At 44.9% G+C, this 18,766-nt stretch overlaps 1 protein-coding gene across 1 annotated transcript in view; it reads right to left on the minus strand.

The window, feature by feature from the left end:
- Nucleotides 1-877: 877 nt before the first annotated feature.
- Nucleotides 878-18,766, minus strand: part of Znf831 (zinc finger protein 831) — a 63,399-nt gene continuing 45,510 nt past the window's right edge. Inside the window, exons 4-5 of the mRNA XM_038329266.1 lie at nucleotides 2,523-2,674; nucleotides 878-1,690 (exon numbers count right to left, since the gene is read on the minus strand). Of these exons, the coding sequence (XP_038185194.1) occupies nucleotides 878-1,690; nucleotides 2,523-2,674 (965 nt within the window). The remainder of the gene's footprint in view (nucleotides 1,691-2,522; nucleotides 2,675-18,766) is intronic.

Raw genomic sequence — 18,766 nt, forward strand, 5'->3', positions numbered from 1 at the left:
TGAGGAACAGGCATCAGTTCAATCTGTACAGATTGCTAAAATGTAACCCTCTAATTGAAATTGCTCAGAGCCCAATATGACGAAAATAATCAGAGGAAAATAAGTGAATTTTCCCCCTTTTAAAAAAATGACTCATTGCAGTGACTATTTTACTGACTTAATGCAATGTTCCTTTGCAAGATCTAAAAAAAGAAAAAACAAAAACACAAGGCTTTTTTTGGCACTGGGTGGGGGGTCTCACAGGAAAGGCACATGTACAAGGGCCATACGTGCTCGTGTTACTGGAACAGAAACAGGTACTAACCATTTGCGCAACACTTAAAAGGGCATTATGACGTATTTACATTGTCCACTGGGATGGCTGGCCCTGACCAGTTTTGAATGCATCCGGACTTAGTCTCCAAAGTTCACAGAACTATCTTGGTGCCCAGTTCGTACCCCATCCTTTTCCCTCAAGCCACCCCAGTGACCCCAAGTGTGTTTGCCACTCTTCACTTAGTGATGGAGATGTCAGGAGCTTGACCCTGTGGGTCTCCCTGGTCAGGAACAATGTCACATATGGCTCTTCCAGTTAGTGTGATTTTACTGGATGAGGCAGGTGAGGATTACTGTGTCATGTAGGAGCTGTTTATGCTGAGCTTCTTGAGATGGTAATTCTGGCCATCTTGGCTCTTCCAGCTCAATGTGGAAGAGTCCAAAGTCTGTCTGAGAGATGCTGAAGAAAGGTATGGCTGGCTCTGGGCGTGGTGTTGGTTAGAGCTGGCTTGAAGGAACCTCAGACAGCTTTCACAGCCTATGGATGTTGTATGGAGTGGTGATATCATCTCCGAGGATCCCCAGTCCTTGGCCATGGCCACCATCTTTCTCCTGAAGCACATCAGACCTCTATAACCAGTCGGTCTTCATCATCACTGCTGGTATCGGTCAACTCCACCCGAGTCTGTTTTCTCATTCCTTCCAAACTCCTTTTGCAGATGGACTTCAAGGGGGCTTCAGAGACCTCTGAGGGCTGTCCTTGGTCAGAAGGAGCCATGACACTCTTGGGGTTAATGAATCCTTCTGTGTGATATGTGCTACTCTCACTTCCTAAAGCTGCACACGGGACGCTCACTTCCCCATGCCCATACTGGGTCCAGGAGGGAAAATCTGCCTGGGGTCTCACTTCCTCCTGGTGTGAACTAGTTGAACCTGGACCTGATGGCAGCATTTCTAAACGTGTTCTTCCAGGTGATACTGGGCTAGGTGAAGGTCTCCTAGGCAGGAGTGCCTGTGCTATGCTTTCTGGAATGGCTCTTCTATCTGGGGAGCTTTGGGCCAGTGTCTCCTCCACATGGGACTCCACACTGTGACCCCCCAGTGTTCTGTGTCCTGTTCGTGTCCCCGCAGGAACACAGATGGCTGCCACAGAGGTAGCAATGTCACGGTGGGGAAATGTTCCTTTTGATCTAAGGGATGGAGGCAGCTTTGAATCATCTGGGGAGATACACAGGCTGGCAACTACGGAGACTTGATCCTGGGAAGGTGGCAGTGGAGTCCCTGGGGGTTCCACATCAGAACCCTTGCCCTGGGGCAGGGGATCTTCCTGAAACATTGTCAAGCACACATTGGATGGCAGAGATTGTCCTGACCCATTGCCATGATCCTTCTCCTGAGAACAGTCATTACGCTCACCAGCAGATGGAGAAACATCCTACGACAAAGAGCAAAGGGAAAAGGGTTAATTGGCACTAAGAAAACTGTGATCTGAAACATGGTCCGCCATGAAAGCAAGGTCTTGAGGTCCCGACGACGCCTCCTTGAGTGTGAACCTCAATAGGATGTCCTCAATAAGCTTCTGTTCATAACTGATCAGACCATTAACCTCAGCCAAGCTCCTGACTGATACAAAAGAGGTTTCTGTGTAAAGCCAAACAATTCCATTACCCAGCTGGTCCCACACTTCCTGTCTCCTAGGGTGCTTTCGCATTGCAGTAACACCCAACGTATGCTAAGCATCTTTTTTCTGGGGGAACTAATCACACAGACTTGGGGTTTTCAAGAAAACCTGCCAACAGTTTCACAACCAAAGTTGACCAGTCGCATCGTGACATAGGAAAGTTCGAGGATAGCCCCGGGTGTAAGTCAACCGTCTACCTGGCCCACAACAGGCTTTCTTGGTTGTTTCCCACTGCATACACTGCTGGCACCAGAACTTTTAGGGGTTTTCCTGTCTCCATCTCCCATCTCCCTGTAGGAGTGCTGAGGTTAGACCCTCAAGCCTTGATGTGGGTACTGGGGATTTAAACTCGGGTCCTCATACTTGAATAGCAAGTGTTTTGCTTACTGGACCATCTCCCCAGCTCCAAAGGTGGCTAATTGTTCAGTGTAGAATGTTTGGGAAATTTTTTTGGTCTGGTTTTAGGTTCTAGGGAGTCCTAGAAGGAGATCAGGTAATTTTACCACATAGACCACAGTGATATGGAAATGAAGGCATAAGTTGAGATGATGGGTAGACATTGGTGCCTCAGAATGGTGGTTCCCACCTGTAGAGTCAAGCTGTCTCTTTCCAAGACGGTTTTTGTGCCAAGGGAGATGGGTTCTGAAGATTGTTGACAGTCGCCTTCCTTCTCTTTGCTCCCATGACCAACAGTCAGGTTTATGCTGGCACAGGATGGCTCTCCTTGCAGATGCAGACCTGAAAGAAGGAGCATGTTTTATATATACAATCATGAAGCTGACCAAGAACGATGAGGAGGTGGTTCAAGTCTCCACAGCGAGCCTCCCTTCACACAGTGTGTCCAGGACTCTGATCACCTCCAACTCACACTTGGACAAACGCATTGTCTTCACATCCTCCAAGGAAGAAAACAGTAATGCCAGGACACCAAGGTGATGACTCCATAACCATAAACATTGTACACAGAGTTCGGCTTGGTGTCCACTTTCATCATGGCGCCACCCTCCATCTGGGCTTCTTGGGGTTAATTTTAGACCCCTTAGAGTAACCTGGTCCTGGAATCAGGTGGCAAGAGTAGAGAGCTTGATAGACCATGGATAAGCACACCTTGGTGGTGACATGCCTTGGCCACCACCAGAGTGCCAGGCAGCAGGGGGAGAGGTGGGCACCTGGGATGCTGTCATTTGCTGTGGCTGCTCTGCCTTGTTCCCCTTACTCTCTCCTCCATTTCCTCGCAGGACCCCACAATCAGGCCAAAAGAAACACAGGGTGATCTTTCCCAAAAAGGCAGACTGCATTATGAGATAAAACAAACAAACAAACAAAAAACCCACTTTCTAGAATGCCTGGATCCCTGGAAATGCACTGGGCACACTGTCAAATCTGCTCTTATTTTGATTAAAGTTATACATGCCCAGAGTTTGAAAACGTCAAACCTTTCTACTTGTTAGGAAAGCTGGCAACCCCTGCTGCCCGCCCAGCTATCCTTTTCCATTTGGAGTCCTTAGAGCTTCATCTCTCTCCCTCCTGTTGCTATGCTTACAGGATGACCTAAGACCTCCTTCAAGGCCAGGAGAGAGCAGCTATTCTTCTAAGACCTTCGCGCTAAGCTAGGACACAGCACACTTGCCTCGCTCCATCCTCTTGACCTTCATGTGCACAGCCCTGACTCCACGCCCTATGTAGGTGGAGATTCTAAGTCACCACTGAGCTGGTAGAGCACTGAAACTGCATTGCCTTCTATAAGCAAAGTTGTTTGCCTCAGAGTTAATAAGTTTTGACGTCCTAGCCACGTCCTCTGTGTACCTATCTGCAGATACTTTAAAATCACCCCCAGACTCCCAAACTGTCTTACACTTGATTCCTCTCTGGACAAACTAAAGCTCACGCCTTAAGCTTGTACTAAATGTTGTGGGTTCTCTTTTCCCATTTTAAAAAAATGGAAGGGAAGGTAGGAGGGAGGGAACAAGGGAGGAAGGGAGAGAAGGACAAAGGCAGGGAAGAAGGGAGGGAGGGAGGGAGGGAGGGAGGGGAAGAGAGAAGGAAAGAGGGAATGGGAAGAGACAGAAGGAGGAAAGGAAAGAAATTGAATAGGGAAGAATGAATGAAGGAAGGAAAAGACAAAAAAGAAAAAAATGATAATGATAATAATGAACAATTTGGTGGTCTTTACCAGTAGTTTTTCCATTGTAGGCCTTACTATTATAGGGTCATCTGGCCACATTGTCAAGTTAGAGACCTACAACCAATGCTGGGTGCAATGTTAGGCACTTAGAATTCCTGCACCAGGGAAGCAGAGGCAGGAGGGTCCCTGGGTCTTGCTGGTTGGCCAGCCTAGCCCAGTGAGTAAGTCCTAGACCAAGGGGAATCTCTATCTGAAAATAAACCCAGTCAATGACACCTGATGTCCTCTGGTCACACATGGTATTGCCTCCCCAAACCGTCTCCTATGGGCACGGATATCACAAACCAATTAGATGCCTAAATCTTCATGGGCTTTTAAAAGCAAACAAGGTCTGTAGAAATATGCTGCCCCTTAGAGTTGAGCACAATCATCGATAAAGATCTTCTCTCTCCACCGTCAGTTTCTAGGTTTACTGTGTACACTCATCCTGAGCAAACCAGCTCTGGTAAAGAACAGAGAAAGACAAAGGTTTAGAAAGTGGTGGGTTTCCCTTCAGTAAGGCCTCAGCGAGCACCTATGTGACAGAGCTATCCGTGATGAAGGCAACAGCTGCTGGCACTCCTGTTCAGCAAGTGTGGCCCTGGTCTTCAGCAAAGTAGGTGCTACACTTCACGAGAACTCAGAGACAACACAACAGAGATGAATCTGGTCCTCACAGGATCCTGTGCTAATGGGGACAGAGATCTAGGAGGGGGGAGAGACACGGAAAAGAGTTTGAGATAGTGCAGGGCTCGTGAAGCAACAAGGCAGAGGGTAGGGATATGGCAGAGAGTGGCAATTAGGAACTGTTGTAGACAGAACAAGACACAGAAGGTAAGGGAGAAACTGGCCATGAAGGTGGGGAAATACTAGAGAGAGATGATAAATGATGTTGAGAGTGACTGCATTGTCCACATGCAAAGGATACTCTAGAGGAAGGAAAAACAGCAGCTAGGAAAGAACCTAGGGACTAAGAGACTGCAGCTGGGCCAATGCCACCAGTGTGGGAGGAGGGTGTAAGCAAGGGGGAGTGGAGCAAAGGCAGGGCTGTCAACAGGTATTTTCACCTCAGAGTACAAATGACTTCTTTGGAAAAGCCAATGTTTTCAGTGTGGATTGATGATGTGGGACGGCCTTCTGTATACTTCGAATATGGTTTATTATCAATTGGTTAATAAAGAAACTAGTCTGGTCTGTAGCCAGGTAGAACAGAGTCAGGTGGGGAATCCGAGCAAAGATACAGGGGAAAAGAAGGCAGAGTCAGGGAGATGCCAGCAGCCACCTGAGAACCAAGATGTGAGGTAACACCACAACCATGCAGCAATACATAGATTAATAGAAATGGGTTAATTTAAGAGGTAAGAGCTAGTTAATAATAAGCCCAAGCAACAGGCCGAAGCATTTGTAATTAATATCAAGCATCTGAGTGTTTATTTGGGAACTGGCAGGCAGGAGAGAAACCGCCAGTTACAGATTGACATTTGGTTTTTCAAAGATACATGTTGATGCCACCTGAAAATTGGCTTGGAGGGAGAAAAGCATCAGAGATAAGAAACCAGTTCCCAGGTCTCTAGGGTCTCCTGGGGGTCCAGATTCCATGTCCCAACCAGGGCGATAAAAGGGTGGAGAAAGAGGGTTAGACTTAGGACCTGCTTCTTTCCTCCTCAGGAAGCTGTCACAGTAGCCATGTTTATGGCTCCACGGTTGCCAAGGACAGCCACTCACTCTAAGTGGATCGCGCTTCATCCCCACGGTGACAAAATGACCGGGCAATTCATTCAATTTAATGAAGAAATAAAACCAATTAGTATAGGGAAAATAATCAGATTGGCCAAACGTCTTTCCAACAGGTTGTTTGGGTCTTTAAGCTTGAGCAGAAAGGTCGTGTGCACATTTGACCGGTAGCTTCTGGCTCATTTGAGAGAGCAAAGGAAGAAAATCTATTGATTTAATTTGCTTTCAACCCTACAGTCTACAGAGAAAAGTGAATTATCTCTAATAATTGTGAAAAATGTCCAAAAAATGTCACTGAAGTGTGTTAAACTAATTTGGATTATTGAAGCAGGACACTAACTTGCTTTGAAATGAATGGCCCCTTTCAAAAAGCAAGCTGGGCTCTGGTCAGACCTTAAAGTACAAAATGCCATCTGTTTAGGCTTCATCTCCACAAACTCCGAGTCACCCCCTTCTTCAGAATCACAGATTCTACCGTCTCCATGCATCTTCAGGGCCCGACTGCCCACACTCAATTACAGGAATCTTATTAGAGAATTCTCTCACCCAGGCTCTCTGCTGCGTGATCTTCCCCTGATTAAAGGCCACACTCTTAATAATTTCTCTCAGAAATAATTGCCATGGCATGTCAGGAGGAAGAGACTGCTTAAGCAGTTACAGCAACTGCGAATTTAGCCCTCGTGAAAAGACTATGAGAAACTGTAAAATAAAAAGAAAACGCAGGCAGAGACAACTTGACAAACTGACAGTGGATTACTGGCCTCTTTAATGTCAATCTGCTTTGGGCTGTCGCATTTCCAGGCCTTATTAAAATGCTAATAAATGTATTACTCAAATATCATTATCTCCAAAATGTGCGTAATTTGAATAATTTCTTTTGGTTTGTCCCAATAGCTCCCCAAATTCCATTCATGTGGAGTCCATAGACTCAGAAATCTGAGGTAGGAATGTCAGCCTCCAGTATCAGCCTGCTGCCCTTCTAAGCGAGCGGAAATTATCAACAGGAAGGTGGGTTTGGCTCTGGAACTCGAAATTGATTTGAGATTAAATTGTTCAAAAGTGTCTCTGCCATTAAGGAACACACAATGTGCTGGCAATTAAAACAAGCAATCGGTTAAAACAGAGATGGGCAGATCTTTAAAACTAATCATACTGTGAATAGTTATTTGCTCATTTATTCAAGTATTTATTGAATCCATTGTAAGTCTATATTTTTGAACTCTTCCTGTTGAACTGCAGTATTGACCGAACACTGAGTGGGGCCAAAACTGCCCCAAGAGCAGTAAGGGAGGTTGATACCACTCACGGAAATTACAGTCTAAGAGGGGACAGAGATTCGTTTTATTCTTCACACGTTTTTATTATTGTTGGGGGGCACATGTACCACAGCGCACATGTGGAGGTCAGAAACAGCTTTCAGGGGTCAGTTCACTCCTTCCACCTTGTGGGTCCCAGGATTGAACTCAGGCCTTTAGGTTGGATGACAAATGCCATACTCACACACACAAAAATGTCACCAAGCAGGGGTTATCAACACCATGAAAGACGCAGCAAGTAGATGCTCAGACAGTAAGGTGATATCCCAACCTCACGTCTATCCACAGAAAGACTTGAAACCACCACCGCTGGGTGGCACACACCTTTAATCCCAGCACTCATAAGGCAGAGGCAGGCAGATCTCTGTGAGTTTGAGGCCAAACTGGTCTACAAGAGCTAGTTCCAGGACAGGCTCCAAAGCTACAGAGAAACCCTGTCTCGAAAAACAAAACAAAAACAAAAACAAAATAAGACTTGAAGCCATCCAGGCAGTGCCTGTTCCTAGGGCTGTGTCACTAATAAATCTGAGTATTCAGCCATGTAACTATCCTACCATTTTCTTGAAGTCCCTGGTGTGTTGTTTGAGTGGCTACCTTCATGTGTTACTGATGTCTTACTGTTCATGTAGTCTCTTTAGGGCACAGTATGGTGCAAAGTGGTGGCCGAGGCCTTCGGTCTTCTCAGCCAGAGAAGATGGGCGATTTTGGATGCTGACGGCAGCCAGGAAGTAATGGGAAGCCTAGAAGCCCTTGGGCGGTTGGAGAGCTGGCAGAAACAGCATCAGCCTCCAGCTCTACCAGCAGGAGGGACCCAAAAGAGGGCCAGAAAAGCCTGTTTAGCAAGGGGAGCCTCTGGTATTTCTGCTCTAATGCAATCTTTGGAAAGTTCTCCTTGGAGCCATCAGGAGCCTTTTCTTTCAGGGTCACTTTCTCTGTGGTTCTCATCACCTCGCTTTCTCTGATGAAAGGCAATCAGGCTCCACTCCCCTCATGGACATCCCTGTACCTTGACTATGTTTAGGACAAAAAATGGTACTTAAAATCTTGCCTGGACTCTTTTTTGAAAAAAAAAGAATTTTTTTTAAATGTCCATTCTGTAAAAGTGAACCCTTCAATACAGAGTAGAGATGGGATTCTGAAATCATAATGGATGGTGATTAGAGAGATTGCAGGTGTTAAATGCTGAGGTGAACCAAGATGGGCACTCTGCACACCCTGGGTTTTAAAGTCTCTTGTTGCCAAGTGAAGATTGTCTGTGGATCTCTTCCTGGGATGCAATCAACACACCTGCAGCAGTGGGTCGGCACTCCTTAAGATTTACACCCGCGAACGGGAAGAAATTACCTTGTCTCAGCAATTTCAGAGAACTGTGATTTAACTAAGAGCTGTAGAGAAAGAATTAACACTCCTCCATTAATCCTAATAATAATAATAATAAAATAATAATAATAATAATAAAAAGTGCAGAGAGGGCATTAGAAGAGACATAGGAGAGCCTGTCTTCCATACCCCAGAAACCCCTTCTGAGGACAGAACCCCAAGGCCAGCCCAGAGGCCTGGAGCAGCCGAGATACCCAAGATGGGCAGAGCAGCCAACCAAGGAAGGGCCTAGTTTTTTTACTGGGATCATATGCAGTCATGTGTATATAGTATTTGAGAAATTGTAGCCTTGCTATGTGTGTTATCAGAAACTTTTACTTTAGAACCTGTTACTGTCATCATCCACAAGTCTCATTCCCAGGGTAACTCAGCATGTCTGCATCACACGATCCTCTCTGCTTCTTTCAATTCTGTGAGTGGAGCTGGTTTGAAATGTTTTGAAAGCTGGTTGTGAGCCAGACTGTGGTGGCGCACACCTTTAATCCCAGCACTCGGGAGGGAGAGACAGGCAGATCTCCGTGAGTTCGAGGCCAGCTTGGTCTACAGAGCTAGTTCCAGGACAATCAGGGCTGTCATATAGAGAAACCCTGTCTCAAAGAACAAAACAAACAAACAAAAAAAGATTTATTTTCATACAAAAACCTCCAACGTAATCCACCATATAAACCAACTGAAACAAACAAACTGCATGATCATCTTATTAGATGCTGAAAAAGCCTTTGACAAAATTCAGCGCCCCTTCATGATAAAAGTCTTGGAGAGAACAGGGATACAAGAAATGTATCTAAACATAATAAAAGCAATATACAGCAAACCAACATCCAAAATCAAACTAAATGGAGAGAAACTCAAAGCAACCCCACTGAAATCAGGAACAAGACAAGGTTGTCCACTCTCTCCATATCTATTCAATACAGAACTTGAGGTCCTAGCTAGAGAAGTAAGACAACAAAAGGAGATCAAGGGGATACGAATCAGAAAAGAAGAAGTCAAACTCTCACTGTTTGCTGATAATATGATAGTACAAAATAAATGACACCCAAAATTCTACCAGGGAACTTCTACAACTCATAAACACCTTCAGTAATGTAGCAGGATACAAGACTAACTAAAAAAAAAAATTAGAAGTCCTCCTTTATACAGATGATAAACGAGTTGAGAAAGAAATCAGAGAAACATCACCTTTCACAATAGCCACAATGACATAAAATACTTTGAGGTGGCTCTAACCAAACAAGTGAAAGATATGTATGACAAGAACTTTAAAACTTTGAAGAAAGAAATTGAAGAAGAAATCAGAAAATGGAAAGATTTCCCATGCTCTTGGATAGAATTAACATAGTAAAAATGGCAATTTTACCAAAAGCAATCTTCAGATTCAAGGCAATGACCATCAAAATCCCAGCAGAATTCTTCACAGACCTCAAAAGAACAGTACTCAACTTCACAGGGAAAAACAAAAAACCCAGCATAGCCAAAACAATCCTGTACAATAAAGGAACTTCTGGAGAAATTATAATCCCTGGCTTCAAACTCTACTATAGAGCTACAGGAATGAAAACAGCCTGGTATTGGCATAGAAACAGGAGGACCAATAGAATCAAAGACCCGGATATTGATCCACACACCTACAGACACCTGATTTTTGACAAAGAAGCAAAAAATACAAAATGGAAAAAAGAAAGCATATTCAACAAATGGTGCTGGCATAACTGGACAACAACATGTAGAAGAATGAAAATAGATCTGTTTCCAAGCACAAAACTCAAGTCCAAACGGATCAAAGACCTCAACATAAAGCCAACCACACTGAACCTCATAGAAGAGAAAGTGGGAAGTGCACTTGAACGCATTGGCACTGATCCCTTCCTAAATATCATCCCAGTAGCACAGACACTGAGAGCAACAATTAATAAATGGGACCTCCTGAAACTGAGAACCTTCGTAAAGGACACGGTTGACAAGACAAAACGACAGCTACAGAATGGGAAAAGATCTTCACCAACCCCACATCAGACAGAGGGCTGATCTCCAAAATATATAAAGAACTTAAGAAACTTGACATCAAAAGAACAAATAATCCAATAAAATATGGGGTACAGACCCAAATAGAAAACTCTCAGCAGACAAATCTCAAAGGGCTGAAAGACACTTAAGGAAATGTTGAACTTCCTTAGCCATCAGAGCAATGCAAACCAAAACAACTCTGAGGGTCCATCTTACACTAGTCAGAATGGACAAGATCAAAAACGCTGATGGCGGCTTATGCTGGAGAGGATGTGGGGTAAGGGGGAAGGCTCCTCCATTGCTGGTGGGAGTGCAAACTTGTACAACTGCTTTGGAAATCAGCATGGAGATTTCTCAGAAAATTAGGAAACAACCTACCACAAGACCCAGTAATACCACTTTTGGGTATATACCCAAAGGATGCTCAATCATACCACAAGGACATGTGCTCAACTATGTTCATTGTGGCATTATTTGTAATAGCCAGAACCTGGAAACAGCCCAGATGCCCCTTAACCAAAGAGTTGATAAAGAAAATGTGGCAGGTACATTTACACAATGGAGTACCATGCAGCAGAAAAAAATAATGGCATCTTGAAATGTGCATGCAAATGGATGGATCTAGAAAACAACATATTGTGTGAGGTAACCCAGACCCAGAAAGACAAATAGAATATGTATTCACCCATAAGAGGCTTTTAGACATAAATCAAAGAAGAAGAAAAAAAAACAACCTACAGTCCACAACCCCAGACAATTTAAACAACAAAGAGGACCCAAAGAGAGGCATACATGGGTCTACATAGGAAGGTGAAAAAGACCAGATCTCCTGAGTAAATTGGGAGCCTAGGGATCACAGAAGAGGGTAGAAGAGGAAGAGAGAGGAAGGGAGGGGAGCAGAGAAATATGTATAGCTCAATAAAAACAATTTTTAAAAAGCTGGTTGTGGGATGGAATTCAACCCTGCCAGTGAATGAAACAAACTGCCTACGGGCCATTGCTGGATGCTTTGCCATGGGTTTTCCTGAGGAAAAATACCTACACAGTCCAGGTGGTCTGTATGAAACGCTGGTTCTCAAGCAGAGAGGACTAAAGAGAGTGGGCTGCTCCCAAGGTGTCCTTACTGGAAAAGACTTAACAGACAGCACATTCAGGGAGGCTACCTGGATGCAGGGACATCATGAGCAAACTCCTGGAGACCTGACCCTTGCTCGGATCCAGCAGAGAGAGACAGGGGAGGACAGAGGCTCTCTCTCATCATATATGCCCAGAGAATACAAGGAAAAAACTAGAAATTGGTATTTTATGTGCCTTTTATCATTGCTATTTTCTAAACATCAGCTGTGTTTACCCAAAATATCTCTGTGGCCTGAATTTGGTCATTAGAGGTCAGCACTGTGACTCAGCTTCCTCCCCTTTAGTATTTTAGACAATTTTAGTATAAGGACCATGAGGGCAAACTTAGCCTTGGATTTCCCTTTGCAAAAATCTTATGTAGCCAGGCATGGTAGGCCTCTGGGACTTACAAGTTAGAGGGAAGATGATCAGAAGGGTACTGTCGTGTTCAGTTATATGGTGAGTTTGGGTCCAGCTTGGGCTACAGGAAGTATTATGAGAGAAAGAAAGAAAGAAAGAAAGAAAGAAAGAAAGAAAGAAAGAAAGAAAGAAAGAAAGAAAGAAAGAAGAAAGAAAGAAAGAAAAGAAGAGAAAAGTAAAGAACAAAGATATCTAAAAAATAGTTGCCAGACTGTGAAAATTGTGTTGGGAGGTAATTTGGTAGCCTCCAAAAGTGAGATAATACTGACAACAGCATCCAAGAGGCAAAATGGTTCTTGGAGTGAGAATGCTGGTTAGAAGAAAAGGCAGGGAGACAGTAGGAACGGAAATCAGAAACAGCTATCAGCAGAGTAAAGGTTGGGTAACTAAATGACAGGGAAAGACCTTTCGCCACTGTATAAATAATATATGCTATATATTATGTGGACAGAGAGATGTGTGTATAAGATGTAGGAAGAAGGGGAGAGCTGCTGCCTGCTGCTCATCTTAGTTGCTTTAGTTGTTGTGACTAAAAGTTCTGACAAAAGCGACTTACAGGAGAAAGGGTTCAGTCTGGCTCCTGTTCCAGGCACAGCCCATCATGCGGAGCAGTGCAGGCAGGCAGCCAGAGCTCGCAGCATCTCATCACACAGTCAGGAAGCCAAGAGCAATAAGCATCATCTCACTGTTTCCATCTGTACGGTCCACAGTCTCCTGTCCAGGGAATGGCACAATGGGCTTCCTACCTAAGCTAAAGAGATTGAAGCACCGCCTTAATAGTGCGTGCTTGTGTGTGTGTGTCTGTCTGTCTGTGTCTTTGTGTATGTGTCTGTGTGTTTGTGTGTATGTGTGTGTCTCTCTCTGTGTGTATGCATGAGTATGTCTGTTTGTATTTGTGTGTCCGTTTGTGTCTTTGTATATGTGTATGTGTCTCTGTATATATGTGTGTGTGTGTGTATCTGTGTGTGTGTATGTGCGTGTGTGTCTGTAGTGTGAGGGAGGCCAGGAGGTGGTGCATTTTCCTTTGCTCTTTGCTGTTTCTTTTTATTGTAAAGAAAAACTAAAAGGTAAATTATGGGACTAAAACTGGGACTGGAAACCATGAGGATCCCTCCCAGCAGGTGCCCACATGTGTTCAGATGCACTTAAAAGTCAGTGAGCACTGTCATTGTCAGAGGGCCAGAAGGGGCTGCCGAGAGTGAGCTAGACCCTCACAGGTCAGAGCAGGCTGCCGAGAGTGAGCTAGACCCTCACAGGTCAGAGCAGGCTGCCGAGAGTGAGCTAGACCCTCACAGGTCAGAGCAGGCTGCCGAGAGTGAGCTAGACCCTCACAGGTCAGAGCAGGCTGCCGAGAGTGAGCTAGACTCTCACAGGTCAGTAACCAAAGCTGAGCTTCTCTAGCACAGTTGAAAGGCTCATGAAAAGAAGAGAAAAAAAGTGTTTTTGTTTCATCTCTAACTAAATCCATGATTTTTTTTTTACTGACTTTTTTCAGCCTTGCCTCTTCCAAATCATCTTTTGATTCTCTCTCTTATTTTTCTTCTCTTCTTTGATGACAGTTAATCCGTCTGAGGAAACTTACTTACCATCCTTCCCTGACTCAACCAAAAAAAAAAAAATCATCATATCAGAGTGGGGAAGTATACTTAAAATCTTCTTCTAAGTCAAAACTTTAATCATGCCCAGACAAGAAGAGAATACTCCAAAATAACGAAAGAACAAATTATGGAGAAGAAAGGAAACCAAATGAAGCGGGGGTGGGGGGGAGGGACTGCTAATATTATTTGAATTCTTTAGTGTCAAAATTAATTCAAGAGAATCTACTTTATGGGTCACTAATTTCAAACTTTCTTAACTCTAAATGAAATGGTAGAGAGAAAAGTTCAGGCTTGGGAAGATAATTGATGTGTTTAAGCCATTGCTTCATCGTTCCTGAAGATTTACAGCCTGCAGAAGGAGGGGTTATCCTGCTTCAGCTACTCTGTGAGCAATAGTGCTTAAATAATGGCTCTGGGAAAGAATATCTCCTATTAATTCTGACAGGAAAAATAATGTTGCAGACCCATTAGCTCTCATCAGAGAAAAGGAGGGAGTCCGTGGGTGAGGGAGCCCTGTAGTTCAGGCTGCCATCTTGATTCTGCTAAAGAAAACATTCTGGGATGGTGCATGAGAGTGTGCAGGCCTCTGCGTACAACCCCCATCTCTCCACAGTACGCACAGGCTGTAACAGACACACACGGAACACTTGGTTCTTCTGCCTCGTATGCATAATAGGTAAATGTTTTCATCTCTGAATGCCCCAGTCAGAGCAGAAAGGCAACTGCATAAGAGTGTGTGTGTGTGTGTGTGTACATGAATGCACGTTGTGTGTGCATGTGTTTGTGTGAATGCATCCATGTTTATGTGTCTGTGTGCAGGTATTTGTATGTTTGTATGTATGTGTGCATGTGTTTGTGTGTGCATGCACAAGTGTGTTCATATGTTTGTGCATGTACACTTGTGTCTGCATTCAGTTAAGAACTTCAGTTAGTTATGTGACAATTCCATGAAGTAAATGCAGACAAGGAGTAAGAACAGGAGACCTCCCTCTCCCTGCCCTGGCCTGGAGTTATATACAGGTTCATTGCTAATAACTGAAGGAATGAAATTCTGCAGTTGATGTAGTGTTCACGTGACTGAAGAGAAAGAATTAAACCTAATTATAATTCCTTTGCTGCATGGCAAATGCCACAATGAGATGGGCTGCAAATCAAGCCGTAAGAGCTCCTCATCTGGTTCAGGTGTCAAAGATGGACAGCCTACGGAATCACAGAAATGTCACCTCCCAAAACCACTCTAGAAGGGACACCATGGCCACGGAGCCTCAGCTCCAGCTCCCCAGAGAGATGGGGTCAGAGGAACAGAAAAGCAGTTTCCAAATTCTCACTCTGTAGCCCAGCGTTCCCTCTTCTGTCATGTGAGGCTTTGAAAGTTGGTCTCTGAAGTAATCGTACATCTTACTGCAGAGACTGCCTTTCTTAGTAAGGCTCAGTTCCTTATTATTTAACATTTAATTTAGCCAATTAATTTAACATTTCTCTTTTGAAGGTTATTTTTCCGTTTCTGAAATACGTATCAATGTACGTACAGTCATGTTCACAATCAGCCCTCAAGTTAAAGCTCTTGACCAAATCATAGCCTACCCCTAAAAATACAACAACAACAAGAAGAAGGTGAAGAAGGAAGTGATCGGGAGGATGATCAGAGGAGAAGCAGGAAGAGGAGGAAGTAGAAATGCCATTATTGAAATACTCTTTGAGATCTGGATTGCTAGAGCCAAACTCCAGTGATCCTCAAGGCTGAAGGGGCAGCTCAGGAGGAAGGCACTCACTTGCTCTGCAAACGTGACAACCTAAATTGCAATTCCCTGCACTGTGTGTGGCCCTGTGCACCTGTAATCTCTGGCGCTGGGGAGGTAGACACAGGCAACTTGGCGGTCTAGCCTAGTGTTTGAGCCCCAGGTCCCAGGGAGAGATCCTGTCTCAAAACACAAGGTGGACAGCTACTGAGAAATCACCACTCAACTCCATGCTCCTATGCCCACATGACACACGTGCGTGCACACACACACATACACACACCTCACACACACTCAATCTGAATCATTTTTAATGCTTCTTGCAATCGAATGAGCCTGTGAAAGGCAGGCCCATTCCTCAAAACATAACTGAGTTATTTGGGAGTGCTCATTTTTCCTTGCATCCTTAAGAAGGAGAAATTGATCCATTTCAATGATAATAGCCTAGCCAGGGAGAAAAAGCTTCCCTCGGTTCCCCATTAATCCTGAGGGTGTGGGTTGGGGAGGGGGGACAGGCTTACGTCAAAGGAGGAGCGGAAGCCAAAAAGAAGACCTGGGAGCGGCTCCATCAATTTTGGTTTTCCAATCACCTTAGGGAGAGACAAAATTAGGTGCAGTCTCTGTGGAAGGATAAATGTTCAGAGAGAATCATAGTCTTTGATCAATCCCAAATTTCAGAAAAGCAGAGAGGGTGGGAGTGCCGTTGCTCTGACTGAGTGTAGAGCTTGGTGGCTCTTCCCCACTATGGCGCCGGCCCTTGCCATCCCCTCTTTCTGGGCTGTAGTAGGAGGGAGGCCTTGGGAAAGCCGGCACCTAGAAACTTCTAAACAGTATTAGTGGAATGGTGGAGGCCTGAAATCCCCTTCAGAACGAGGGAACTGAGAAAAAGGGAGAAGAATAAAAGTTGACCAAACTCTTCTTTAGAAAGGAGAAATGTTCATGCCAAAACTCGCTTGAGAACTCTTTCTGACTTACGAGTGTGTAAAAGACATTAACGGGAGGACAAAGGGGCTGCTGGAGTGTTTTCAGCCTGGCTCCAGCTTGCAATCCGGCTGCGCAGCAACCCACTGAAGTACTGTTTTCTCAGCAGAGGCATGGGGTGGTTTCTATGGATTCCCTTTACAAAATAAAGGGGGCAGTCACGAGTTCTTTCAGACCAAAGTGGAGAATGAAATCTCAAGAGTCAGCTCAACCTGAGCTGGATCAGAAGTGGATCACGTGGTCTCGAACTCGGAGGTAGGGCCTGAGGCTTAAAAGCCCAGGCAGCGCTCACAATAATGGGACAGGTGGGCCCTGACTCCTGGAGAATCCTACAAAGTCACTTTACAAACTCACACGGGCTTTAGAAATTCCCTTTTATGACAGGAAAGTGGAGGTGAAGCACTTGGTAGGCTCACACTAATGCAATCAGCCTGGGTAAAACTGCACTTGCAATCCAAAGCCTCAGTAGCTCACAAGCTTGCGAGTGGACCCAGAAACACAGGTGGGCAAAGAGATGCATTGCAAAATTCTGAGAGAGGACCAACAGTAAAAAGTTCAGCCTCAGAAAGAATCTTTCCACCAGGCTGAAAGACCACCTGGTTGATAAGGTGCTGACCCCACAAACAAAACAACCCCCATATTTAAAAAGAAAGAAAGAAAGAAAGAAAGAAAGAAAAGAAAGAAGAAAGAAAGAAAGAAGAAAAGGAAAGAGAAAGAAAAGAAAAGAAAAGAAAAGAAAAGAAAAGAAAAAAAAAAAAAAAAAAAGAAAAGAAAAGAAAAAACAAACAACAAACCGGATATGGCAGTATCTGCTTGTAATCCCAGAACTAGGGAGGCGGGGACAGGCAGGTCTGGTCTTTGGGGCTCACTGGCCAGCTCCAAGCCAATGAGACACCCTGTCTCAAAAAACAAAGTGAGCCAGGCAATTGTGGGCCATGCTTTTAACTCTAGCAGTCTGGAGGCAGAGGCAGGTGGAGCTCTGAGTTCAAGGCCAGCCTGGTCTACAGAGTGAGTTCCAGAACAACCTGAGCTACATAGGGAGACCCTGTCTCAAAAAAAGAAAAAGTTGAGGTGGGGGGGGAGTAAAAAGCAACTGAGGGACAACACTCTGGATTGACCTACTTCTGACCTGCACACGCACGTGCACACACACACACACACACACACACACACGTGTACGACACCTAACAAGCAAAATCATCAACATATTGCTGGAGCTTTCCTTTCCCTCTCTTTAAAGAGCAGCAGCTGGCATCCAAGAACCACCTAGAAGCATACACAGTGGAATCTAAAAAGCAAGTAGCAAACCATCAACTCAGGAAAGCAGAAAGGTTCATCTGGTAAAGGAACTGGCCACCATGCTTGATAACCGGAGTTCAGTCCCTGGAACCTGAGCAGTAGGAGCGAACCTGCTCTCACCGTTCTGACCTCCACATATTCACGCTGTGGCGTGAGCAGCACCCCCAGTTCCCACGTGCAAACAAAGAAATGTGATAAAAAGAAGCCTGGTCTTTCCCAAAAGATTTTACTCCAACACTCACCATGGAGTTTGTTCTGTGACTGGAGAGGCTTTCAGGAAAGAATGTAGAAGGGGCCTTTCCCTTGGGGGAGAAGCGTAAACTACACAGGTGTCCTGACTATTCCTTGGGGCTGGCACGTGTTGGAAGGTGAATCTTGGAGTCTACATAGAGAAACTGAAGGCCTATGGTTAAAAAAAGAAAGAACAAAAAAATACTCAGGCCTTCCTAGAGAAAGAGAAGGCAATGGGCAGAAACTGGCTGCTCCCAGGCTCCTCTCCTGGGATGGTCTTGGGCAGAGCTGAGGCACCATGGCTCGCCTGCACCCATGCATACCTGTCTACGTGGATGTTTTCCCAAAGTAGAGACAGTCACACATACAAGGTGACCCTCCTCCAACTGTCCCCTGATGGGAATCAAAGGCCTTCTGACCATGCCCACAGAGAACACTGACTTGGACCCCGTAGAGGCAGAGAAAGGAGACCTAAAAGCCAGACAAGGCTGCTGAGATTTTACAGAGGGTCTCATCCTGGTTTGTAAAACACGGAAGTCATAAATTCAACCCAGAAAAGGCATACGCAGCTCAGGGGCTCATAAACTAGCACAATGGTCTGGAAATAAAGCAGCTCACACGGTTTGCATGGATGCTGACAGAAGCATAAGGAGAAAATTCATGAGTGATCGTCAAGGAATGAGGGTTGGAAACACGGGAAGTGGGCTGCATTGAGCTTCCTCTCTTGGGCCCCTAATGAACATCAGAACGGTCCAGGCGACAGTTGGGAAAGTGAGGTAAGGAGCAGACCGTGGTGGTGGGGGGACAACACCCCAAGGCCTTCTGGGGAAGAGTGTAGTAAAAAG

Source organism: Arvicola amphibius, chromosome 5 (genome assembly GCF_903992535.2).
Source record: "Arvicola amphibius chromosome 5, mArvAmp1.2, whole genome shotgun sequence".
Taxonomy (NCBI): domain Eukaryota; kingdom Metazoa; phylum Chordata; class Mammalia; order Rodentia; family Cricetidae; genus Arvicola; species Arvicola amphibius.